The following is a 27,645-nucleotide window of genomic DNA, read 5'->3' as shown; positions in this document are numbered from 1 at the left end:
GCATGGAAGATGCCATTGGTAAGATGGCATCTCTCTGAGAAAGCAGGTTATGTTAAGACCTTCTGTTCTTAGAAATCTTTCCCATTAAACATTAGCTTCTGTTTGGCTTGCTTCAGGGACAAAAGAGGGGTGGAGGGAGTTAGAGAGGGTTCTCCAGAGGGAAGAATGTCTGAAGCCCAGGGTGATGGCTTTCACCTGCTAGAACTCAGGATATTAGCTTATTTGGCTTTTCTCTCAGGTCTTCTTGCTGGGTTTCGAGTGATGTAGGTGTGACTTTGTCATTCATGATCTATTCTGAAATCTTAACACTTAATCCTTCTAGAGCCAAAATCATAAGTAACATGTGAGAAACAAAGTCAAGAATGAAACAAATACAAATGAATTTTTTGTTAATGTTATATTAACACTGGTTTCTTAAAGTGTCTTATCTTGCAAGTTTATCTGAAGCTTCGGTTTTTAGCATTTCAGTCAGGACATTCCCAGTTGGTGGTGTCATGCCAGTGAGAGGAGAGCTTCAGACTTAAACAATTTCCTGGAAACTGGTATGTACAAAGCTGAAGAAATAAGTACGATTGTTGGCAAAGATCAGTCTTTAAGCTTTTTCATTTGCTTCCTCCTTTTGAGTGTCCAGAATTTCTCCTGTCATTCAGCAGAATACGGAGACTTCATCTAAAATTGGAAAATGAAAATGACTTTTGAGGAAATTACTGGTTTTTGCAAATAAGTCATAGTTTTTTAGGTAAACACCTTTTTGTCTACTAAATACTTCACAATCTTTCTACCATTTAACTAGTCAGCATTCACAAATTTCATCCCACAAAAATGTGCTGAGAAAATGTGTGAAAAATATAGCAGAAGTTCTCTTATAACTAAATGATTTAAGACAACTAACATCGGAATGAGCTGTCAAAGGGGACTGTGTGTTTCCCCATCCCTGGAAACCTTTGCGAGGACTAAAACTTTATAATCTGTGTAGAGGAACAAAATTTGCCACCCCAAACGTGTCTTTTTAGCATGTAGATTATTTTAGGCTGATTATTTTTAAGAAATAAAAAGCTCAGGAAGAGATTTTGACCTTCCCCCTAATTGGCTAAAAGAATTTAGACAGAGAATCTGGCCCCAGGAAGGGAGTTATCTCCATAGATAACTACAGTATAATATGAATGAGGTGTGGTAGACAGGGAGGAACTCAAAGTTTGTTTGTTAAAATTCTTCTCTGTGCCCCATTGTTTCCGTATGGCCCGACAAACATTTGTTTATGAAATATTTACTCTTTTTCATCTTCCTGTGAATTGTCTTCAATCCCTTTGAAGCCCCAGATCCCAGCCCCTTCTTCTTAGCTCAGAGTGGCGTACAAGCCTCAATTGCTTGTCTGTGGGTGTCATATTCTTACGGCCTCCCTGTTAGTACTTTACTTAGTTATTAATTATTTGATTTTCTCTTATTAATCTGTCTCATGTCAATTTAAATCTTCGATCAGCCAAAGGAACCTTTAAGGGTAAAGTCAAAATTCTCCTCCCCCACACCCAACATACAAATTTCTTGGGGCTCAGGATTCTATTATTCTCATATGTTCATCTGAATGTAAACTGAATCACTTGATGGTATTGAGGAATAATAATAGATAGGATGTATCCTCATCACATTATTTCATTTAAGATTGTGATTAAGTTCTCAGGAGAGTAGTATTATGCTGCTACTGACTGTAATTCACGTGCTACTTGAAGAAGTTCCTGGGACAGGACTAATAATGCAAGTAAAAATTAATAAAGAAAAATTAGAATTTGTGATTCTCGAACTAAAATAAATATTGAACTTTATAGGCTTATAAATATTGACTGATGTATATTGTCTATTAACGTGGGAGAGTAGTGGGGAATGGTGCGGCCAATGGTAGAGGTAGAGACAAAGTGTACATGAGTGAGAAAGAGGAATTCTTTGCCCTTTGATGGAAAGAACTTAAAGCAGCCCAAGTGAATGAAGGTGTCTGTTTTCCATGCCCATATCAGTGACCCACAGGAACATACAGACACACCCAGTGTTATGCTCAGGGATTTGGTCCAACAAAAGCGTTTTTTCACTTCTCAGGCCGAACGTCAACCCCTTTGATGAACGGGGACCACGTGTGCTTGTTAGGGCTGCCCCAGACGAGCAACGGAAAGGAAAGGGAACATACCGCCGTTTCGATTGTGGTGGGACTCAGGTTTTCTCTCAGCACGGCGTAGACGCTTGGAGACATGGGAAGAAGATCTGATGGAGAATGTGGTTCAGTTGAATCACTTCGGCTTAAAGAGATAACAAAGTACATGTTGAAAAGGATTAAAAATGACAGCTTCTGAGAACACTGTCAGGAACTCATTTCTAGGGCTTCATCTATTTGCTTCTTTGAGATGCCTAATTCATTGTTTGAAACCAGATCATTCAGCATACTCTGGGATATACGACATCTAAAAAGGCAACTTTATAATTCCAGTCATGGTAGATCATGGTGCTTCCTGAAAGACTAGCTGTATGTATTAGAGCAAATGGGACACTGAGCATTAAATTGCTTTATCATCAGGTATATCGGTACTCGGCTCTATCCTAACATTTCATGTACAAGTGCTTTTTTTAAAAAAGAAACATTCACTAAGAGATATTTTACATGTGGCTAAGGTTACTTACATTGTTGAGATGGGTATAAAAACAGATGGAACATAACCTTTGTCCCCTCTTTCTGTTGGTCTTGAAACTGGAAAAGAAAGACAGGAAAAATGTTACCAATATTACTCGTAAATTTTTTAAAGTCTAGAAAAATATAAGTAATGTTAAAAAGAAGAGGGAGATTATGATTGTTTAGTGACTCACAAAAATGTGTAGTTGAATAGATGAAACAGTATTTGAGATGAACATAAAATGTGTAAGAAGAGAAAAATCTCCTGGTAGGCCTAACCTGACTTTACACATTATTGTCTCCAAAATGCATGAGAAAAAGTGGGAGTCAACTATATTACCTGTGTTCAATGTTATTTAAGTTTGATTATATTTGATTGATTTGCGTATTGGGGGATTTATTGTAACTCAGTAGAGTAGCAGCAGGTCAGCGTCTCTGAGTGACAATTGTAGGCTATTCCGCGAGATGGGCTCATAGATTTAGTTGCTATGGATGAGCATTTTTAACGGATGATGCACACTTGCATTGGAGATACAGAATGGTAAACTTACATGACAATTATGTAGCTAATTTTAGTTATATTCTTCATGTATTTAACGAATATTTACCAAATGCTTCTTTTGGTCGGATATTATTTTAGCCCCTTAGGATACAACCAGGAAAGGCAGGTGTGTCCAGACTTATGGGCAGGCCAGCAGGTGGGGAAAGAAGCGCTGAGCCCCTCGCCCCCTCCGTGGCAAGCAAACCGCCCAAGCGCAATCGTGAGACTACAGTAAGGCAAAAAATGTAAAGCTTATAAACCTCCGGTTTCCTTTGCAGAAAACAGACTCCCATAAGTCTTTTTTTTTTTTTTTTAGGTTTTATTTATTTATCTGACAGACAGAGATCCCAAGCAGGCAGAGAGGCAGGCAGAGAGAGAGGAGGAAGCTGAGCAGAGAGCCCGATGCGGGGCTCGATCCCGGGAGCCCGGGATGATGACCTGAGCCGAAGGCAGAGGCGTCACCCACGGAGCCCCCCAGGCGCCCCTCCCGGAACTCTCAACAGCTTTCTAATCGTCACCTCCTCCTCCGTTCCCGCTCCCAGTCACGGGTGGGAAGTCAGCCCCGCTCCCGTTCTAGGAGGAGGACGCGGGAGCTCTGCGGGCAGCCGCGAGTGGGCGCCGCGGCCCTGCGACGTCCGGGCACAGCGGCGGGGCCTGACCGCTCGGGGCGGACCGCCCTCCGCCCGTCTTCGGGAACTGTGACACCCCCCTCCGTCGAAGGCCTTGACGGCCACAGACGCCCTATGCCTTAGGACATCAAGTGAACATGCAAAGGGGACCTCCGTTTGCTGCTCTAGGAGGCGGTTTGCCGCGAGCGGACGAAAACCGCAAGAACCTGACCTTCGCAGGGCTGCGAGCTGTAGTGTTTGCCGAAGGCTTTGTCTTTGGGAATGTCAGGATAAAGGTACTTCAGCGGGTTTTCGGGGATGTTTTCAGCCATGATGACCTTGTAGTCCCGGAGGATGTCGGCGAACGGCAGAGCGGACAACCGGCCTTTGTTGTAGGGCTCCACGGAGTGGAATCGCACCTCCCCTGGAGAAACGGAGACGGGGGTCGGGGGGGGGCCGGGGGGGTCGGGCCGGGGGGGGCGGGGGCCGGGGGGACCGGGGGGGGGCGCGCTCAGGCTCCGGCGGGCGTCGGCGGCCGCTCCTCCCGCCCGCACCGCCCGCACGTCCCCGGCACCCAACAAGGCCCGCCCTTCCCTGCCGTGCGGGCGCGCTGCGGGCCACGCGACACGACACGCGCACGGGCCCGGAGAAAGCCGTGGGACTCTCTTCTGGGACACCTGGGACAACCAGCGTTCAGCCCCCTGGACGCGTGAAGAGCAGAACACCAGGCGACACACTTCTGAAAACTGAAACACCCAGAGCCGAACCCAGCACAAATGTCCCAGTGTGAACGGTGCGCAGGTACCGTTCTCCGAATGGTCCACCCAGGTGAAAGTTATCCCTCCGAGGTGGCTTTCACTGAATCGTAACAAAAAGGTTCCAGGCATTTTGTCCTTCAACAAGAGGCGCTCCTTCTCTTTGCTAACAAAGCCCATGACATACCTAAAAGGGGAACAACGCTCAGTTGTATCTGACCGAACACTGTAATTTATTACATTTGCATTTATTTCATTTACAAAGAACAGACCTAAATTCATTCTGAATATGATAAAAAGTCAATGAAATACTCCTGTAAGATTAAAGTAAATATCAGTACTCTGTGAGGAATGTAAAAAACTGAACTATTCCCCACCTCCCATCAATAAACATGCTTAAAAAGAAAAAGAAAGGGAAAAAACCCAACAGCTTAAAAATAAGAACCTAAGGAACTCATACGGAAAATATAGCCTGTAACTCACCCATCTATCCAAAGAGGAAGAATGTGTTTCTTAATTAGATCTAATATTGCTTCAAGCCATGTCCAAAAGGTAAATGATTTACCAGGTAAGTGTTCCTATTGTAATAAACAAACATGTCAGGACAATGATTATTTTAACAGTAATGTTGATACAGTAATTCAAGTTCCACTTTTCTTTTCTTTCTTTCTTTTAAGATTTTATTTATTTATTTGACAGAAATCACAAGTAGGCAGAGAGGCAGGCGGAAGGGGGTGGGGGAAGCAGGCTCCCCGCTGAGCAGAGAGCCAGATGGGGGGCCTGATCCCAGGACTCTGGGATCATGACCCGAGCCAAAGGCAGAGGCTTAACCCACTGAGCTACCCAGGCGCCCCCCAAGTTCCACTTTTCAATGAAATACTTCCTTTAAACTTTTAAAAAATGTTTACGTATTTTAGAGAAAGAAACCCAGAGTGGGGAGGGGCAGAGGGAGAGAGAAAATCCTGAAGCAGACTCCCCACTGAATAGGGAGCCTGATTTGATGCAGGGCTCTATCCCAGGACCCTAAGCTCATGATCGGAGCAAAAACCAAGAGTTGGCTGCCCAACTGACTGAGCCACTCAGGCACCCCAAAATACTTCCTTTAAACATAAGATAATAGTTTAGAGTTTAAAAAAAAAATAACTGTATCCAGGAAACCCTCAAAATCCCAGATTATGATGTGGAGGCTGAAAAGAAACACTACTTAAAAAAATTTTTCGGAATAATATTTTTGTTCCCCTATTTGTACCTTGCAGAACTTGGCCCAGGTGAGATGACCATCATTGTAGCTAGACTGGACTAAAAGAAAAGAAAAGAATGAGATTTTTATTAAACAATTAAGACTTTTCACTTTGGTGCTCAATTTATTTACTTATTTTTAAAATATTTTATTTATGTATTTGACAGAGAAATAGAGAGCACAAGTAGGCAGAGAGGCAGGTAGAGGGAGTGGGAGAAGCAGACTCCCAGCCTAGCAGGGAGCCCAGTGTGGGGCTAGATCCCAGGACCCTGGGATCATGACCTGAGCTGAAGGCAGACGTTTAATCAACTGAGCCACCCAGGCGCCCCAAGGTGCACAATTAGGACTTTACCCAGTCCCTTTCAAAAATTTCTTAAGCACCTGTTATGGGTTTGCAGTGTACTTAATGCTAGCAACAGTAAAAACGTGAAGATACCATGAAATGTATTTTCTAAGAAGAAATTCTTTTCAATGGAGGAGCTAAGATAACTTTGAAAGAGGGTGAGTGTCTAGGGCCAGGCCCCCATGAATAGATATGATATAAATTATCAGAGGAGAAGGAAGAGGAAACCACACTCTAGTAAGAATAATGAAGGATGAAACGTAGTGGACATGAACATAGCTTATATAGGAAACAGCAAGAGCTGCCTCATGTTGGTAAATAAAATAAAATAAATTTATATAAGTTAGATATAGCCAGATCACCAGGAGTCCTAATTACTAATAGAAAAAGAATGAACTCGAGATCCATTGGGCAATAAGAAGCCATTGACTACTTTGATTCAGGGTGACGAAAGGAGTTTCTATCTAAATTTTTAAGGAAATTATACTCATAAGGATAATCTCATAAGGATCTGGAAGGACATAGCTGCTATCTATACTACATATTAAAAAAACTTATATTAAACATATTAAAAACATATTAAAAATATTTAAAAACATATTAAAAAAACTTTATTCACTCAACAAATATGCCTACCATTGCAGTATAAACTAAATAAGTTCAAAGAGCATATTTACATTAACTAAATTTTTTAATATTCCCCAAAGATCTGATTTCTTTAAATACCTGTTGAGCAGGTAGTGGATCCAAGTGGCAACCCAGCCTCACTTGCCAAATTGCACACGAGTTCACTACGGATGCGCAAATGCATCTGTGGCCCTACTTTGTATACAATTCTAGTATATAAATATGCTAGCATACGAATGCCATCTTAACTCTTTTTTGGTGGTAAATATGTTCATCCCAGACTTGTCAAAATACAGATATCTTTTGAAATTCTTTTAGAAAAATCTTACACTATAGTCACTACAGGAAGTACCAATGATTCTATTTTGCAAACTTTAAACATGTTAGTCAAAACTGAAATTTTCTTGATATGGGGAATTAACTATTATCCGGGTGGCTTTTAATTTCTATTAAATTCCCTGGTCCTGGAATCAGCTATTGTGGAGTTGGTTAAGGACCATTGTGATATTAGTAGGAAAGTCAAAGCACCATTAAGGCTTCACATCACACTCAGTGGAAATGGCATCAAACACCCCGGAGACTGGAAAGCGGAATGGAAAGGAAGGGGCTTTGGAACTGGACAGGCCTGGTCTGTGTCTTGGCTTTGCTATGTACTAGCCACGCAGGCATGGTAAGTCACTTGACCTCTGAATTTCAGTATCCCCATCTATAAAATGGATGGAATAATGAGTTACCCTTTCCCAAGAAAGACGACATAACATTTAGCTCTGTGTGTGGCAATACAGTGGGCACTCAATAAGTTGTGACTATCATTATTATTATTAATAGTAGTAATATCACCTGGCTCTTTAAAATGCTTGAGGACCCCAAACAGAGGGCAGTCTCCCGTATCTACCCACTCTCACCTGTAAGTTTCTCTGCTAACATATTGAGCTGATCTGAGTTAAGGCCACGGCCCACGTACGATGAAAACTGCCAGCTCATCACTTCCAGGAGCTGACTCAAAGTGGCAGATGGAGGGTTACTAAAGAAGACCAAGTTCTGAAACAGAGTTGTAACGATGATCATAGTCATTAATCACATTGAACACACTATAATTCAGTATCCAAAATGCCTGTTTTAAACTCTTTAGGCCAATCTAAGTTAATATACGGAATATCACTTCGTCTGTGGTGTGCTTTTTAACGGACTGATTTTGTCTTTTCCTAAAGAGTTCTTAACCCTTGGGTCCAATAAAATATATGGCTTCATCTTATCCTTGAAAGAATCATTGGGCATTTCTTAACTTTCCTTGGATTGTGGGCAATCAATCAATTCATACAAGTACTTAATACTGTCCAACAAATCACTGGGCAAATATTCTTTTCTGAACTATATCAATCTTAAGCAAAACCTAGATTGAGTTATTTAAGTAGTTTATCATGGACTGGCACAAGTTATACTTTGACCAAACAAAGAATCCCAAAGCACAAAACGCTAAGCCTCGGGCTAACGTAGGTGACCCTGCAATGTGCGTTCGTAATTAACCTGACCCTGTTTTACGAACAGTACAGTCGTCTTTCTCTTCTGATCTGGACAAGAGAAGCTTCTGTATGACTAACTGCAGACAAGATTGCTGGCACCAGAAACTGGGTCAACAACAGGGAAAGAGAAGACTTCATTTTAGATTACTGGAAAGCAGAAGGTGTGAAAGCCAAGAAAGAGGTTTTAAAGACAGAGGAGGGAAGAACTGAGTAACGTAGTGCAGTACAGGGAGAAGCATAAGCTACACTGGGCAGCAAGAAAAGGAACCAATCCACGAGATTTCAGGTGGGAGATAGGAAGGGAGGAATGGAGAGAATTTCTACAGAAGCTGTTTCCCCTGAACCAGAGAACTGTGTCTGGATAATGACCAAACGGCCCAGAACCCAACTGAGGTCTGGGGACTTAGGTCTTGAAGCAGAGGAGCGTGAAGAAGAGAAACGAGAGTTCGCTGTTATGTTGGACGCTGTGCATCTCCTCTGTAAGCTGTGCATGGCCTGCTGCCCACATTCCTCATCCGGGAGCAGAGTCTGGGATGGCTCGGTGACAACTCCGGTGGCTTTCTGACAGAAGAAGGATGCTGAGGAAAGCTAAGTGCAACACGGCTGTACTCGGAGGACAGAGAAGTGGCCCATCTTTCCTCCTCCACCTTGAAGGTGAATGAAAAGCTCTGAATATGTGTAGCTCCTGATGGGGAATGGCATTTCATTCCAGGGCTGTAGGCTTTTCTTGGTTTTAAGGCAGGACAACTTCTCTAGCGAGCCCCGCACTCACTGCCGCCTGCGAGGAAGTGACACACCACGCACCCTATGCAGCCTTCCTCTCTGCAATTCATCTGTCTCGGGTGCCAGGTAAGGGGGGATGAGAAGGAATCAGGCCAAGTCATCTTCCATGTTGTTTCCTTATTGGGCACATTTTCAAAGAAGGAAAAACACTCAGACCTAACTCATCATGTCTGTTCTTATTTTGCTAGGACCTAAAGTAAAAAAACATTCCTCCCTGAAGAGTGAATATTTGCTTTGAATTAAGAAGAAATGTTATTTGTATTTGACCTATTTTCTCTAGGTCTTGTGTTTCCAAGACAACGAGATGTTGTAAGAGGAAACAAGGGGAAGGGCTGACTCATCTTTTCTTGTCACTCTCTTCCCCGGGTGTCTTTTGAGAAGAGCATCTGTTTTCAGCTTTGTAACTTGAGGCCAATTTCTGGTCAATGTCTCAAATAACCACCAGATGGCATTAAAACTCAATTTGGGCCTAGAACGGATTAAATCTATAACCAACTTGAGAATTTGCATAGTCAGAGGGTAGTTAGGCAACATTGGGTGATATTCTGGTCATTTATTTGGAAACTAATTTTCTACCTTTGTAGAAAAGTCTGTGTGGAGGTGTGGCCAGAAGTAGTTAAGGAGGTGAACACAGCAGTCAGACGTTGAATTCCAGACCAAGAAGTCTCCCTACAGTCCCGTTAACAGAGCCACCGGGTGGGGCTAGAACTCTCTGTGAGGCACATTGCTGGGAGCAGATCAGACCCACAGAAGTAACAAATACCCGCCTGGCCGTCAGTTTTGCTAGCCGGAATTCTTCCGGCGTCCAAGTACATCAAAACACATCACTTTAAATATAACATGAGAGAGGATTCATGCAACTAAATATTAAATATATTGGAGTTCTGGAAGAAAACAACCTACAAAGACATGCCAAATTTCATACACACACACACACACACACACACACATAAAATATGTATTCAAGATCATATATATATATGTCTTTTGATTCAGATGGGTTTTTTGACAATAAAACAAATCAAATAGAATTAAAGGAGGAGAAATAGGAACAGAGACTCTACCTGCGAATCGCTGGTTGACACATTGTACCAAATGATGGATGCCCAAGCATTAGGTAACTGACTGACATTGGAAATCATCACCACAGGTAATGAGCTGGTCTGGTTTAAAAAAAAAAAAAAAGCACCGTTACTACAGGTAGTTCACCTTGCGCTGACTTTATTCTTGATCCTGTCCCCTAAAGGGCCAGCTCAAGCCAGCTCTACGCCTTTAATCCTGGTGTCTTCCCTGCCCTGGTTACTAAAATGACTTGTGAAGGAACGGGAGTTTTCTGAGCACATGTGAATCAAGGTGTAGGGATGGAAGAAGCCATAAAAACGGGAATCCTCTCTGGGCGCTTGGTCACTTAGCTTCTCCAGTATTTTCCCTCGACATCACACAAATGTTTATACTTATATCACATAGAGCAACTAATTAGACCTTGTATTGATTTTGTGGCTGTACTCTTAATAAGTTACTATAAGGAATTTAATTTTAAATTTATCTATGAAATGGATCAACATATTCAATTTATGATCTGACATCTAATGAACGTCAGTGGTAGACATGGGTGTTTTCACCGCAGAAGATGGGGAGGGAAGCAATGTCGGACGCTTTATGAGAAAGACAGAGGCCTGGTCTGCTATGGAACTCAGCTTAGCAGGGCTGGTACTGTTGTCCTCAGCCTCAGGGAACAAACAGGCTTTCAAAGACCAGGGCGCAAATGCAATCAACCTACGTTAGTCCCTTTCTCAGTAACAGTGGCTGGATTTCTGCGGACAGCGAGATCCCTCAGTTAACAGCTCACGGAAACAGAACACAAGTGTGGGAAGAAGTGATGAGGAAGGCATTTATGGGCAATTTTTACATATTTCCACTCATTACGATGAGAAAGGAAAAGCAGAACTCTAAATAAAACAATACATCCCACAAATAGTATCATATTCAGGGCATGTAAACTCTTCCTTCACGCACGCATCCCTTCACTGATTTAACCTGTGTTGACCCTCTGCTACGGGCCAGGCACCACGTCACGGCTAATGGAGTGACAAAGTCATGATGCCTTGCCTTCAAGGAGCTCATAGTCAGTCATGTTCAATTTAATCCTCAAAATGGCTTTATTCTTCCTTTGAGTACAATGGTGACTGTTACGAGAGGATCAAAACAGTGTATCGTTAATGTTCCTATCATTTGTCTTTACTCATTACATTAAAAAAAGCTTTCCTTCTGAGGGATTTCATGTACAAGTTAAATTTTTGGAAAATATATCGTTAAGTGATGTGGCTTAAGGATACTTATTTCTCTTTAGGCTTTCCACTAACTACTCATGACTCAGAAGATCCCAGAAAATGAACCAACAAACATGCACTCTGGGCAACCAATTATTCAATAGATCTTCAATTGATAATGTCCATGAGATTTGATCATTGTATTTAACCAGAATAGTATACATTCTAATAGTAGAATGTTGACTAATTAGTAACTATCTGACATATCGGTTTCCTAAACTAAAGTTTCTAAACAAAATTCTAAACAAAAATGTTAAATAGGGAATGTACTAAAACCCAGAAAAGACTCAGCTTTCATCTATAAATGCCAGCCAATGACTGAATATATTATTAGTAAATACTTGATTGACGCCTACCTCCAAATCTATGGTCAGGCCATAGAGGCAGATCTGTGTTTCGAAGGTTATAGAATGAAGCTCTTCAGTCACCATGTGACAACCCTAAGAAAGAAAGAAATCAATTGTTATCTTACAAATGTACTCCTGCTATCTATTATTAGGCCTGCTTCTATAAAAATTAACAAAGTCTTAAAGTAAATACCCCAAATATTCTCTATTATGAAATATTCCCTCTTATTATTTAAAAAAGTTATTTAGAGTATATACAGAGTGAGAAATCTTATTTCCACAAAAGAATGATTTTTGTCTCCCTAACAAGGTAATTTCTGGCTTTTAAAATTCCTGCATATTTTCATCAGTTTAAATGCAGACCAATAATTCTTTATTTTTAATTTTAAAAATTAGGCCTTCTGGATTACAGACTATTCATAAAAGCAAGGCATATGTATATGATATAACAGAAACAAGTCAGTGTGATAATGAATTTGTTTAAAAGGTGAAAGGAAGTATTTTTTAAGAACTAAAAAATAAAAAAATAATAATTGTGCAACAGAATCAGAGGCGATCAACCCAAACTATAGGAAGAGACGCAGGGTTCCTAGGGGTTTGTTGCCAAGAAAAAAGGGAAAAACAAAAAACTCAGATTGACCTGTTTGACCATATTGCAAGATGTTTCCAAGTTTCAGGGTGCCTGGGTAGCGCAGCCAGTTAAACATCTGACTCTTGATTTCAGTTCAGGTCATGATCTTAGAGTTGTGAGACTGAGCCCCACACTGGGCTCCCTGCTCAGCACAGAGTCTGATTGTCTCTCTCCCTCTCTTCCTCCCCTCACCGTGCACTCTCTCTTAAATAAATAAATAAATATTTTTAAAAAATCTTATTAAAAAGAAAGAAGAAATTTTCAAGTTTTGAAGAAAAGTTTTGAGCTACATTAGTGACAGTTACATAAAATAAATTGATTGAATAAAATGAAATTAAGGCAACTAATAAATCCAGGGAAAATTGGAAATAATACGAGAATGGAAATGCAATTATACTATGATATAGGGTTCAGCTGTTAATAATTTTTATAAATTCATACTAACATTAACGCTGAATATATTGACTAAACCAAAATATGTTCTATAATTATATTGTGAAGATGGGGGAAATTTATATGTACAGAAAGCTGGTATAAAAGAGCCACAGTTTTCTTTTATAGAAAGAATTCAGGAGCTAAAGATATAAACTTTTTAAAAATCAAGAAACATTAGTGTGATATTAGCATAATATTAGCATGTAAGGCTCAAAAAATGATCATCTCTGGAAAGTAGGTTTGGGATGGGAAGGAGAGGGACAGAAATTGCTGTTTTTCTCTAATGAAGTCTTGCGGCACCTTGCTATGTGCCCAGGACCAGCAGCATTATCAGCATCTAAAAACTGGGTAGAAAAATAGGATCTCTGGTCTCATCCTAAGCCAAGAATGAGTCTGCATTTTAAGAAGAGCTTCGGGTGGAATTTGGAGACAATGAGTGTCCCTGTGCTTTATCCACATTGTGTTTAGTTTCAAAAAAGATGTGGAAAATTTGGAGATGATGCAGAAGAATTAAACAATTTTATTTTTAAATTTATTTATATATAATTTTAAGTAGTCTCCTTGCCCAACAGAGAGCCCAACGTGGGGTTTGAACTAACAACCCTGAGATCAAGATCTGAAATCAAGAGCTGGACACTTAACCAACTGAGCCACCCAGGCACCCTGAAGGCTTAGACAGTGTTAAAAAATAAGGCCTGTGGGAATATATAAATGGAAGAATTATTGAGACTAGAAAAGTCAGTGTGGCATTGGGGGCAACAGAGTCAACCCTAGGAGAAATGATCCAATATTGAGCATGCATTAATATTAAGTTGGAATCTACTTGTATTAAATTTTAAATGATAAAATTGGTTCTAATATGATGATATGAAGGACAATCGTATGAGGACGACTTCGCTGACAATGAGGAATGTTAAACTTAGGGTTTGTTACTGAGAAGGAAGGAGAGAATTAATGAGTCCTCTCTCCCTTGGGTTAGATCACTGTTGGTGTCTTACATTGACTTGAGGTAGCTAGAGTCACTAGAGTGGTAATGCTTCTTACTGGGTTAGTAGAAAGTTATGCTAATGGAAATTTTGCTTGAAATTCCCTTAGACCACCCCTAAAATTATTCCCAGTACATCCAACACATAAAACATCAGGCCCCCCAATGCCTCCCATACTGAAATAAATAAATTGCTGTTTCTTCAGTTAAGCATGAGATGAAGTAGTCAGCTTGGGTTTAGGCACCAAGTTGAGCAAAACCCACATTTTTTAAACAGAAAATCGCACCGCCCTATAGGATGCTTCCACTATGCAAACCCTGAGACAAATGAAGAATCCATAATTTCACGTTCACTAATGAGTGTCTTTCACATTCCCACTAAGTTCGATGGTGCACAGGATGATATAAGTCTGCACAGAATGTTTAAGAGGCCCGAGACAAGCACACAGATGGAAACCTACATACCACGTGTCTAAACATGTAACCATTATAAATCAAGTTAACAATTGTTAAAGTATGGTATAGTCTCCTGCCTTGACATCTAAGCTTTCATATGACCTAACTGGCCAGGTTTTAACTACTCAAAGTTCCAATGGAGCATGGTGGCTTGGAGAGATCAGGGCCATTCTGGACCATTGCCCACCCCCTGTCCTCCACCTCTGTGAGGGGCCTCACTGACCAGTGTGGCCCAGAGGCTTCTGCTTGTGCCTGGAAATGTTTGCATTGATGGTGCTGTGTGTGCTTGGGACTCTGGGAAAGCACACTGCCTTGACCCTACAGACATCACCCTCCGTGGGGAAGTCCACAGCTGGAGGACAGTTGAAGGGAGTCTTTTTGAGTGTGAGGTCCCAGCCATCCCCCATACGAGCCTCTATGGTTCAATTTATACAAATAACAAACATGTAATTATTCATGATGGATAATTTCCTTAGATCTTTGTGTCAGGGCATCTGTGTGTTCCCCACCAAAGTGTGAGAAACCAGGACTCCACAGACAGAGCAATGGCACTCAGAGTTGTCCCTTAACTTTGGAAGAAGACTACGCGCTTTAGTTACACGTCACTGAACTGGACTGTGGATGGGGAGAGGTCTCCTCAATGACACAAACTAATTTCTTTTGTATTTTTAAGATTTTTTATTTATTTGAGAGAGAGCAGGGGAAGGGGCAGAGGGAGAGAATCTTTAAGCAAACTCCCCACTGAGTGTGAAGCCCAATGCGGGGCTCAATCCCAGGACCCCGAGATCATGACCTGAGTGGAAGTCAGATGTCTGACCACCTGAGCCACCCCAGGCGCCCCTCAAACTAATACCTAATGGTTACCTAAAGCCCCTGGTGCAGTTGTGAGGCACATTTAGAATGAACTCCAGCAAGGACGCTGACTATGATACTCATGCCTGGAGAAAAGCAGCTCTGACAAAAGGAAGCGCCATTAACCTTCAAAGCTCACATGGCCATAGGTCGTGGTCTTTATTACTTTTTGAGTGCGGTCCAAGCCAGGGACAATATTCAATTTCTCATTCCCAGGATCCATTCTTTGTAGACTGGGGAAAACATCACAGATAAGATGCACCATTCATGGCTGCGTTTAAAAGCCATCATGTGAGATGATTATGGATTTAAAATACCCATATTTATGATATTTTTATTATATGCCACTGAATAATGTAAATGGATTGACTTCATTATACTTGTAAAGAAAAATGCACATGGGATACTATGCTAAGGAACTGGAAAACTGGCAGAACTACTTGACCAGGCTCCTGGAAAAAAAATGTACACAGTCTTTAAAAGGTAGGTATAGATGTCACCATTCTTTTTTCTTTCCTCTGCTCAATGCCTAATAATATACCCTGGAAATCTAGAATATGTTAACAAATAGTTATGGCTTTTGACTTCAGAGGGAACCTCTGTTAAGAAAATACAACTAGGGGGGGTGCCTGGGTGGCTCAGTGGGTTAAAGCCCCTGCCTTTGGCTCAGGTCATGATCTCGGGTCCTGGGATCAAGCCCCGCATGGGATTCTCTGCTCAGCAGGGAGCCTGCTTCCCCCTCTCTCTCTGCCTGCCTCTCTGCCTACTTGTAATCTCTCTCTGTCAAATAAATAAATAAAATCTTAAAAAAAAAAAAGAAAATACAACTAGGGGGTGGTATCGGGATCAAGCCCCACCTCGGGCTCCCTGCTCCACCGGGAGTCTGCTTCTCCCTCTGACTTTCTCTCCTCTCATGCTCTCCCTTTCTCTCTCTCTCATATAAATGAATAAAACCTTACCAAAAAAGTCTGTTTCCTGGGTTATCTCTCTAAAAAAAAAGAAAAGAAAATACGACCGGGATAAGGCTAATTTTCATCTAAGTTCTTTGCTCACTTTTAATAAAATTAAAAAAAAATATTTATTTATTTGAGAGAGGCGCACACACAAGTGAGGGGAGGAGCAGAGGGAGAGGAACAAGCAGGCTCCCCGCTGAGCGCAGGGCCCCGAGCAGGGCTGGCTCCCAGGACCCCGAGATCATGACCTGAGCTGAAGCCCAGAGCTGGACACTTAATCACCAGAGCCACCCAGGCGCCCCTCCTCGCTCATCTCTTAACAAGCCGGAATCTCTGATAATGTTGCACGGAGTAGAAAACAACTAACAATAGTAACCCAGTCACTGAATGAATATTTGTTGAATACCTATCACGTGCTAGACACTGGGTTAGATGCTGGGAAACAGTGATAAAAGAGGGAAATAGTGGTACAGTCCCATGAGAGATAGACCTCAATCACAGAATCACAGGAAATAAACGGAGATTGACAACGAATTCTCGGAATGAGGGGACCCCATGGGGGGTGTCTCATAAATAGTCTACATTTTTAGTGTTATTCTCGTATCAACATCTCTTTTTAAAGGCACTGCCACTACTTGAACTGTTCAGAAGGAAATCAACTTTCTGCGAAAACGCCTGGGCTAGTCGGCACGTGAGTAGCGTATGTGTGTTTGAGAACAGCGAACCTGGAAAGAACATCTGTTTGGCTATTTTGTTCCGTGAAACCCAAGTCGCCCAGGCTTTACTAATAGCTCCTTTGTGCTTTCATGACTTTCCACCACGTAAGCAAAATTACCCAACCCCGCCGTCTGTGGCGAGAACCGTCGCTGGCCAGTGACCGCCCACTGCCGAGGAGTGAACTCCAGGGGCTGCCGTACCAGTCCGCCTGTTCAAACAGTTTCCACATTTCAACGATGACTCTCCAGCCACCTTTTTGCCAGAGAAGGACCTCTGGGAAAGCCTGCTTCCTGGGAATGTTTATTTTATAGGGACCGCCTGACGCCTTCCAGGTTTGGCCATTTACTAGTGATGGGATTGTGTCTTCGCGGTGGCTCTTTCAAGGAAAGGACAAAGGTGGAACAAAGAGGCAGTAGTGGCTAACCTTGGTTTTGTGACAGCACGTTGACAGATCTCCACGTTGACAACCTCCCATGGGGGGTTGTAAAATGCCAAAGCAAATTATTAGAATTAAATGCCTTAAAAAAAAAAAAGAAGCAAAGAGCATACTCTATGTTGCACTTTCACAGATTACAGAACCTTAGTCAAAAAAGCTTCAGAAACGGTCTAAATCCAGCGGTTTACATATGTTTTTAAACCTTGAAACATATTCTTGAAAAGAAATTCATCACCTGGGTTCCAATCTGTAAAATATATAAAATAAAGCTATCTTGACTGAAACAGGGGTGGGGGGCCCAGAGCTCCACCTTTCACCAACCTCCCGCCCCCAAATCCAGAGACGGCTCCTAGGGCAGATGGGTGGTGGTTCTGGGACAGAATGGGTCTAATGCAACTTCCTGCCTTCATCCAGCCCTACAGCCAGGACTCCCTGCACATCCTGACCGACCACCTCTTTGTGGGTAATGTGAGTCAAACAGCCAGTGCTGTTTGACTCACGTGCTAGGGAGTGCTAGGGAGATTCAAGGAGGTGCCCCTAGGGAAACTATCATTCATGAGATTTTTGTATGTTCTCAATCATCTAGTAAGTATCCAGTCCGAGCTCTGACAGCCACAAAAGCAGAACTAAGCAGGCCAATGTGTGTGTGTGTGTGTGTGTGTGTGTGTGTGTGTGTGTGTGTAACAGATGCGGGTGGGTGGGTGGTAGTAGGAACCCAAGACATGTGATCCTATAAAAAGGGCCTACACATACGTACATGGTGCTTGGAGGTCTCAGGGACCCGGAGCCAGAGGAGGACGTGCTCAGGGGCCCTGGAAAGGGACCACCTCCAGCCAAGCGCTTTGGCAGGTGGGTAGAGAAGGGGGAGCATCAGCACTTTGTCCTACGTCAGGGATCTTTACCGATCTTTCCCCACCTGTGTGAACATGTTTCTTTACGAAGGGTCAGCCCTGGGAAGTGGAGCCACAGCAGACGCCTGCACCGCGCCGCGCGGCCAACTCTCCCACGTACCGTCTCGTCTGATCCTCTAAACGAGGCTGTAAGAGCAGGTCAACCCCATCCCCATTTTGGGGAGTTAGTGAGGGTAAGCGGCTTGCACGAGGTCAGCTGCCTGCAAGAGGCAGCCCCCAACACGGTGCTATTTCCAACCCCCAACTGACACACAGAGGAGACAAGGGAGGGGTCAACAAATTCTCCCGAGAAAGCATTATTTTCAATTTCTCTGGACTCCGTAAGGCTTCTGGTGTGGGAGGGCAACGGGATCTCTGAGTCGGGGGCAAAGTGGTAACAGTACGAGCAGCAGCTGGAGGGCGGGAGAAAGGACAAGACGCCACCCGCACAGTCGCAAAGACCCCCCTTCCAGGAATCCCCGCAAACCGAGGGAGCGCACTGAGGCACGGGGCAGGAGGAGGTCGGGCCCGCGGCTCCCCGCACGGGTTTTATGGTCCCAGACGCAGCACCGCACAGTGGCCAAGAGCACGGACGTGGGAGCGAGACTGCCATGGTTGGAGTCTTGGCCTGACCAGCCTGTGCCTCAGTTTCCCTACCTAAAATAAGCGCACGAACAGTCCCTACTGCATAGCCCTGTCACAAGAATTCCACGTACCAGGGTCAGTGAAGCTCCTGGTGCCCAGCATATGGTTAGTGCCACGGGGGATTTGTTAAATCCATTCGTATTGGGCTGTGAACTCCCGCGGCGGGTGCTCAGATAAGCGACGACGACCATTTGAAATCTGAAAATGAGCTACCACGACCCGGCTTCCTGTTCTGACATTTTGGTTACTACCATCTGTGGCCCCGTGACTTCAGGAACTCTACCTTATCGCTAGATCTTCCCCGAGCTTTTTCTGGACTTTTTTGGATCGCTCCTACTGCCTGGCCAAGCCCCTGATTTCCTTGCTATCTTTCTGAGCCCACTTCATACGTTTTTTGAAACAACTCTCCGGCCTGTGGTGTGTTTTCCGTGTACCTACGCATCATACTACGATTCTATCAGTAGGGGGAGCTCAAGGAACAGCTTAAGATAAAATCGAGCTGGCCAACTTAGGGGGAAAAGGGAAGAATAAAATCATTCTGACACGACTGCACCATTTTGTTATTAATCAGAAAGTAAGAGGAAATACATTCAGAGTAATATAAGCAGACACTGTCGATGAGACATTGCTTGGTTATCATATAGTGGAAGGTGATTTACGGAGAGCTCTGCCCTAGGGAAGCCCCAGTAAAGACTCTGGTTTTACATTCATAAAGAGGACAACGTGTTGGAGAAGCCGAGCTCTTTACATTTATTCCCATTTGATCTGTTTTACTGAGGAACGGCTCAGAAGCACCGTGTTTAGTCTATTCAGACTTAGCAAATATTGTTCGGGGACATGACACTGCATGAAATGTTCGCAGCTCTGGCCAAAATTGCAGTGAGATGCATGAAATGACTTTTTATTTATAATGCGCTAATGTTTCCATTAGGAAATTGGGAAAATCTTTATGGATTTCTATGAGGTGGGAACAGCAATTCCTACTTTTCTGGTTTACGAAAATTTCCTTAAACTCAAAAGCTCTGCCTCCGTGATATTGGGCGGTAGAGACCTGTTTGCTGCTTGGCCCTAAACCAAGGCTGTACCCTGAAAGGAAGGCTTAGCTCATCTTTGCTGCGGCTGTGATATTTGGCAAATGCCCTTTAAGATACAATTAAGGGAATCAAGGATTCTTGGAAGGGGAAATGTAAAGCATTAAATGTTGTGGTTTATCTTTGTGGTTTTGTGGGGGAGGGCTAGATTGATTGCAGTTGAATGCTGGGTTTATAAAGTGCTTTCTCCTTCCAGGTAATTCAAAGAGATTTCTCTTAGCAGCAGTGACTGTAAAGCCAGGAGAATGAATCCATACCAACCACACCAGAAGTAAGTCTCCCTGCTTTATAACAGCCTTGTGTAGATGACCTTACACATACAGCATCTCTGAGCAGAGAGCGTTTGGGCGCTACTACCCTGATCTGTTAGAGGGAAAACATGCAATATTTCTCCAGCAGATCATTTGCAAAGGATCACAATTTCAGTCACTGTCAGAATGGACTCAAACCCAGGTTTTCTAATTCCAAACAGGTCCTAGCTATCTAGGCCAATGAAACATGATCTCCAAGGCCACTTTCCATCCAGGATCTGACTGTTCTATCATTTACTGACTCAAATGCAAACACCTGGACCACATCCGTGTGTGCTATTAAGCAGTTCATCCAGTGGGAGGCAAACCTTACGTATATGGGCAAAGTGATACCATAAATTAATAGGGCTGTTTTTCACCTGCGATTTTCACATCATAGGTCATGAAGGTGCCTCAGATGAGCGATTTTAAGGTGTCTTGTAATAGTGGAGGACTTAAGACTTATGGCACACCTGTAAAATGCAATATGGGCACCACTTTGAGTGCTGCTCTCCAAGAGTATTAAGGTTATGGAAAACTGTTCACCTTACATTGTTATGAGGGGAAAAAAGCAGGTTATGAAACAATCTGTATATATGTATATATAAAAGTAATATATACATAGAAAAAGGTCTAGAATGATGTGAACCAAGATGTTAATAGTTGTTCTTTTAAGAGGGTGTTATTATTATTATTTTTTTTCATTTATTTGAGACAGACAGAGAAACAGAGCATTAAAGCGGGAGGGGGCAGAGGGAGAGGAAGACTCAGACTCCCTCCTCTCCCCCCTGAAGCAGGGAGTCTGATGTGGGGCTCGATCCCAGGAGCCTGGGATCACGACCCAAGCTGAAGGCAGACGCCCAACAACTGAGCCACCCAGGTGCTCCAAGAAGGTCTTTTTATATGCAATTTCTGGTTTTCTCCTTTTTAAGACAAAATTTCTTATCCTGTCTGCAATTCTCAAGCTTTAATTTGTAACCAGAGAAACACAAATGCGACTTTCTATAAAACTATAAAGGGCAGCTTTAAAGCTTTAAAAAAATAAGAGATTATAAGGCTATTTCCTTAAAAAATGATCTTGTAGAAAACTTTCTGTACCTCATTTCCTTTGCCTCCAGCACTGGACTTCATTTCCTTCGGTTGCTTTGCAAAAAAAGAATAACACTGTTTAGACGGAGAAGCGTTATCAGTCCAATATCAAGTTGGTCATACCTATTATAGTGATTTTCTGGGCCACAATTTTGTCTTTTAGAACAGTAACCCGATGTCTTCTAATTCATGGAAACCTAACATAGTTGCCCAGATTCAACAGAAAGAAGCTCTCTGTTTCAGCTCATGGGACGCCCTGCAGAAACTTTCACGGAGGTAAATGAACAAGTTGGAACACTCTTAAGACTATGTTTTTCAGCCAACATTTTGGAAAGAGGAAATCATGCTGCGATGTTTATCATCTACTTAGTGCTCCTTTGTACCTGGAAGGTAGCGTCTGAGCTAAGCTGTGATGATTCTCAGTCCCTGTGAAACCGAGTCCCACACAGAGGACTGAGAAAACCAATGATGGGATAATGCATAAATGCATTAGAGACTTAGTGACACAAGAATGTTCAGGATATAGATTACTTCATTTAAAGAAAAAGGCAGACAACAAGTGTGTATAGTGTGTACAGCCTGATCCCACTTGACAAGTACATACACATGTAGGTATGTAAAAGAATAAACACAAAAATAGTTAATAGTGTTACAAGGTAGTGAGATACAGATGATTCTTAATTTTTAAATTTTTGCCTCTCTGATTTTCTGCATTTAGTTTTGTAAGAAAAATCAATTAAAGTTATTATGCAAAAGATAATACATTTAAAAATGCTTTGCAACTAGAAGAGGACTGTAAAAAGTAAGATTTTGTTAATTTATATATTATACCTGCTGGAAGAAAGACCTAACCACTTTTTCACATGTCCCTTGTTCTTTTCCGCATGACTTTTTTTGAAAGACAGACATCTCTAAGTTAAGGGTCTCTTGCAGCTCTACTTATTAGCAAACATTGCCCATTACTGAAATTTTCTCAAGGATAGAAATGGAATGTAAGCAAAAAGAGAGCTAGTTATAAGGATGTATAACACAGGACTTGTCACGACACTTTATCCGTCTCACACTGGAGGGATTCGGTTAAAAAGAAATGTACTCTTCAATACTAAAGATGAAACAAAAACAAAATCAAAACCAAAAACCAGCATAAATTGGTATATGCAGCTACCTACTAACCTGCATTTTATCTTATAGAAAGACCCTTTCGGGCTGATTCAGTGGTGCCCCGGCACTCAGGTGAGGTACTTCCTAAGTGCTAATAAACCAGAAGTAACATGCATCTGGCAAGAAAGCGGTAGAGGCTTTGGAAATCTAAGAACCATACAAAGAATTAGAAAGAAAGCAGGAAGGGAACTCTAGGTTAAGAGGAAGTGGTAAAAACAAGAGGCAACAGGGTGAGGCTGGGTTAGAAGCTTTCTAGACATGCCAAAGCAGACCGTATGCGACTGCCATACCCAGGAACATCCTACTTCCTCAAGCTACTCCTAAAATGAAAGCACTTTCGGCCAGACACATTGTTGCTGGATATCACGTCTTGAGGAGATTTTAAAAAGTAAAAAATAAATCAGGAATGCCTATCTATTATAAGACCAATTATCTCTGTCATCTTTATCAAAATATACGGACCAATTGTTGTCTAGATACTAGGTCAAGGCACTATATCACCGATGTGGAGAGCTCAGACTTCTGAGTTAAGGTTCCATGTTCTTTCTGCCATTTTTAATTCTTCAGTGATGGCGTGTTTTATTTCTCAATATGGCCCTTAATCACATATAAGAAACCCCCCAGACCCCAAATACATTGAATTATAAGGCCTATTTGTAAAGATGTATCTGATGTGGGGAGGGGGAGAAGCTGGTGTAATTGGAACTCACCAAATGTCGAAATTCTACTGAGAGACTCCCATTGGAAGATTCTTCAATGGACATGGCTTTGACATGAGTTCCACAAAGGACAAATCTTCGATTGCTGCGGGAAAATCTTAGCTATTTACATGGTCTCAGATAAAATATATTTATGAGACCAGCAAAAAAATTCTAAAATAAATTTCTTACCTTAGAGTTGAAACGTTCCTGTAAAACCAAGAAGATTCCTTAAAATAAGCTATTTTATAGATCTAATAAAAACAGTCTTTGATACTTTAGAGGGTAGTATAATAAAGTCACAAATTTTCAAGACTTTATAGTAAAATTTTTTAAAGTAAGTCTTCATTGGAGTTCTGTTAAATGTTTGAACTTCAAAGTCAAATATTTGAAGTACATTGATATGTAATGTTAGAGAAATACATTGAAAAGTTCGAAATCATTCTATAAAAATGAAGTTCTTTTTAAAAAGTCTCACATTTTCATGTTTCAAAATGAAATTAGAAACTTACTTGTCAATTGATGCTTTCACCTTTACCTGATAGTTTAGTTCTGGCAATTTTATTAGTAGTCTGAAAAGACACATAAATAAAGAATCAGAGGCAAAAATGAATAATGTGAAGAGCCTTTTTATATTTAAATATTTAAATATATTTATGTCATATATATAAATAAAGTTTAGGTTATTTTTAGTTATATGTTATTGTGTTTTAAAAATGTCCGACTCATTGTTGCATCACTATGTTGCACACCTGAAACTAATATAACACCGTATACTATCCTGGAATTAAAATACAATGAAAATAATTAAGAACAAAAATGTCCAATCCTTTTTTAGTTTGTCACGTTACTGATACTGACACCAGCCACTTAATATCATCCTGACAGACATCTGAAAAGTATTTTCGGTTGATGTGCGTTGGATAATACATTGGCTAGGTCAGAAAAATAGCTATACATTTTGGTTAAAGCCCACATTTGGGTTAAAGGTAAAAATATAAGAAAAATTCTTTGCAAATTTATTAATATGGCTACATTTTATTCTCATATCATAAAAAATTGTAAGTTTCGAAAAACTAAATATTTTGATGATCACTGTTTTATGGTAAAAATACTGAGAAAGACCAGACCTCTTGCGGAAGGTGAAAAATTCCAATTCAAATGCATTTGCAATCTTTAAATACACAATGAAAGTAACAGCAAAAATGTTCATAACTAAAAAAGATCCAACTTCAAACAAAGAAGTGCCTAAAGATCAGAATAACAATCCCTTAATTTCTTCTTCTGGTGAATAAAGCTCCTCCTTTATTCTTTCGCTTTCCCAGCTCCTTTGATTTGTAGCCTTTGATATACCCTCTTTCTGGGTTCAGTCCAGTTTCAGAGATATTCTTTCAATCACTCATTCACTCATCCCAAGTCTCATTCATTCACTCAGCATGTGTGAGATGCAATTATAGAGGAGAGCCCAAACAAAAGTGTGGGTAGAACGCGACAAAGGTTCCTTAAAAATCCTATACGAAGCACAGGATTGGTTTTAGGGTTTGGAATACCAGGTGTGTAGCTGTTAGCAGTGAGGGGTGAAGAGGTCACATGATTTAGGGCAGGAAGGGTCGTACTTCAGGATCCGAGTCACCAGAAGATGCTGTTGACTAAAGGGAGTTCCGTATCACCCCTCCCTTTGAAATAGGAGATGGAATGCTGTGGTAGGAAGGGGTTTTAGGGGAAATCTGGAATACTGAGTCATCTATCAATGAATACTAAGATCATCTATCAAGACAGTGGAGAACAAGGTACAGAGAAGAAGGACAGAGACCCCACAGACAGGTGGAAGAGGAGAGCAGGAGCACTAAAACGGGGACTAATGGTCAATGCCCCTGGTCATCAGTTCGAAGAACATGCAAGGTGATGCCCATTTGGGGGCCTCTTCCACTCTGAACTCCTGGCTGTTGCAATCTCTGCTCATCTCCTCTTTTATCCCGGAGAGCATCTTAGACTTATTCTATCACCAATGGGGGTGCCTCCAGGAAAAGTAGGATGCCCACCACCCCTCTATCCTATTTCCCTTTAGTGTTACTATCTTCTGGGTTATAGAAAGATGTGGGGATAAAGAATGAACAACTCTTAAAAATCACGAAATTTTAAAAGGGAACCTGGCCTCTGGCTTTTGTTCCTGGTTCTTAAGTCTTGCTGCAGAATTCATGCCAAGGAAATGATTAAGGATTTCATGTGACGTATTTAAAATGCAAACTGAAGGAAAATGCTTTCCCTTTAAAAATGGAGTTCTGAGGTGACGGATGGTAACTGAACTTTTTGTAGTAATCATTTTGCAGTTTATATAAGCCAAGTCATTCCTCTGTACAGCTTTAATTTCTATAGTCCTGTATGTCAATTACATCTCAATAAAATGGAAATGAATAAAATAAAATAAAATAAAAATAAAGTTCTGATAGTGATAGGGGATCAGGATCAGGAACCTATCGTGGGGCCCTAAATCACTATCTACCACAGCATCATCACCTCTTGTCTTGGTCAAAGGTGACTCAGTGATTAGGAATTTAAAGCTTGAGGGCCTTAGAGATTGATGTATGATGAAAATCTTTGAAAGTTCAAGCTCAAATTCATGATTTTGAGTGTCATTAGGGAAAATGATGTGTTTTGGTTACTCATGCTAATGAAAAGGATCAAATGCATAGACAAAGCAACAATCGCACAAAAGTCATAGGTCTTTAAATCCTAGTAGGATACATGGAACATTACAGCATTGAGAGTTTTCATAGAAAATCCTATAAACTAGTTGCTGGGCAATCACAGGCGAAGAATGTGCCACTTTTATTTCCTGCGTGAGACATTCAAAGCCTTCCACATTCTGTCCCCCGTTTACTCAATTCTACTTCGCCCTGTTTCACATCTTGCAAAACAGACCCAGGAAGTCATTATTTCTGTAGTCTCACTCTCCTACAGTCCCACTCCCCTTCCCCTCTCTGTTCCTCCCCGAAGGTCCTTCCTCCCAGGGACCACAAAGACTTCTCCAGACTCTCTAGCCTTCTCCCAAGTTAGTCTTTCCAGCAACTGATCCCATGATGCCCGACACTGCGATTCCATCGTCTCATGCTAATGTCCCTCGTGTCCTCATCTTTACTGTCACATTCTTTACAAGCAGGGCCCTCCGATGAACGTTTCTGAGGGTATCTACCATAGCTCAGCGATGGGCACGCAGGGGGCGCTTAACACAGAAGAGCGGAGTGAAAGGCGCCTCTGTGAGAAACGGGTCTTATTTACGCAGTGGCTGCGGCTCCGCAAAGGAAAGAGAGAGCACATTCCGCCTACCTTAGCTTTACAGTGAACTGAATAAGAGTTTTAAGTACCATCGGTCTCTGGGGGTGGGTTGGCATGCATGGCTGTCGTTCAACCACAAATGAGCTAGATTAAAAGGAAATAAAGCACGTCATTTGAAAGCATTGAAAATATCGACAGGCTGAAAACCACAGAGAAACAGGATGCTGTCCTCTTAAAAAATCCAAATTTTCTACACTTATAAGATACTCAAACCTCCATTAAGCTCAAATCTTCCTAAAGATTTCTCATAAATAATTACCAGGAGATGGAAAAAATGCCTAAAGGTTGTCCCTTAATAAACGACAGTAAGTAATTCTTAATTGTTATACTTGAGCCGAGAATAAAATCTATTTTTATCATACTAAACAGAAAGTAAAAAGTTAATTTCATGCCATCTTTGAACTGGATATTAGAATTTCTGGTACGTGGTACTGTTCTTTTATTTTATTTTTTTTCTTTAGCTGAGCTTATACACATAAACAAGGCCTCTACCCTTCCTTTCTTGGATATGTACTTAAGAAGAAATCACTGAAATCTTCTTTTCTAAAATGTGAAAAATGAACTCCAGCTGGATGTCATCCTTGGCGCATAGAAAACTGAGTCGGTTTTTGGGAGAAGTGCTGAATAAACAGTGAAGAGCAGAAATGTTTCTGGAACTCTCTGAAGCTTTAGTCACTCTGCCGTGAGGCTCACTGTTCAACACGTCCCCACCTTCCTTCCCCTCGACACCGAAACCCCCAAACCCCCGCCAGCGCATCCTTGCAGCTCCGCGGGAACTGAGGCTGCCTTGACGCATTTCAATGGACTTACTTCTTAAAAAGGTTGTAGATCAAGAAGGTGACTCTTTCTAGCAGGTGTGCTCTTTGCATGGGAATGGGGTCCCCTTCGTATGTCATTTTAGTCGACTGTTCCTCTAGTTTCTCCAGTTGCCTTCTGAGCTGAAACAGACTTTCTGCCAACAGTGTAAAGCTATCGAACAGCAAAGAACCATTAGCGGACAGCTTTCCCCCTGACCAACCTACCATTTTAACTGTTAACCACATTAGCAAGCAATACATTATGAAATAATTATTCGATTAAGAGAATCATTCACTTCATTTCATTAAAGGTTAGGGGCAGTTCTGTATGTTTGCTTCCCTAATCCATTTTTCCCTCTAAGATGTATGGCACATAGGAAATGGAAAATATTTCCAATGTTTTGTCATTTATACCCGTAGTTATAGACATCAT

General features: G+C 41.6%; 1 protein-coding gene across 1 annotated transcript in view; it reads right to left on the bottom strand.

Moving 5' to 3' along the window:
- Positions 1-391: 391 nt before the first annotated feature.
- STAT4 (signal transducer and activator of transcription 4) overlaps positions 392-27,645 on the bottom strand; it is a 92,378-nt gene continuing 65,124 nt past the window's right edge. Inside the window, exons 9-24 of the mRNA XM_080799159.1 lie at positions 27,226-27,384; positions 26,407-26,499; positions 23,592-23,651; positions 23,272-23,289; positions 23,092-23,185; positions 21,230-21,274; positions 11,760-11,843; positions 10,138-10,236; positions 7,673-7,808; positions 5,807-5,856; positions 5,041-5,135; positions 4,608-4,744; positions 4,035-4,226; positions 2,665-2,731; positions 2,177-2,285; positions 392-669 (exon numbers count right to left, since the gene is read on the bottom strand). Of these exons, the coding sequence (XP_080655285.1) occupies positions 643-669; positions 2,177-2,285; positions 2,665-2,731; positions 4,035-4,226; positions 4,608-4,744; positions 5,041-5,135; positions 5,807-5,856; positions 7,673-7,808; positions 10,138-10,236; positions 11,760-11,843; positions 21,230-21,274; positions 23,092-23,185; positions 23,272-23,289; positions 23,592-23,651; positions 26,407-26,499; positions 27,226-27,384 (1,465 nt within the window). The 3' untranslated portion in view covers positions 392-642. The remainder of the gene's footprint in view (positions 670-2,176; positions 2,286-2,664; positions 2,732-4,034; positions 4,227-4,607; positions 4,745-5,040; positions 5,136-5,806; positions 5,857-7,672; positions 7,809-10,137; positions 10,237-11,759; positions 11,844-21,229; positions 21,275-23,091; positions 23,186-23,271; positions 23,290-23,591; positions 23,652-26,406; positions 26,500-27,225; positions 27,385-27,645) is intronic.

Source organism: Martes martes (genome assembly GCF_963455335.1).
Source record: "Martes martes genome assembly, chromosome: 3".
Classification (NCBI taxonomy): Eukaryota; Metazoa; Chordata; class Mammalia; order Carnivora; family Mustelidae; genus Martes; species Martes martes.
This window is presented reverse-complemented; position numbering and strand designations above follow the sequence as displayed.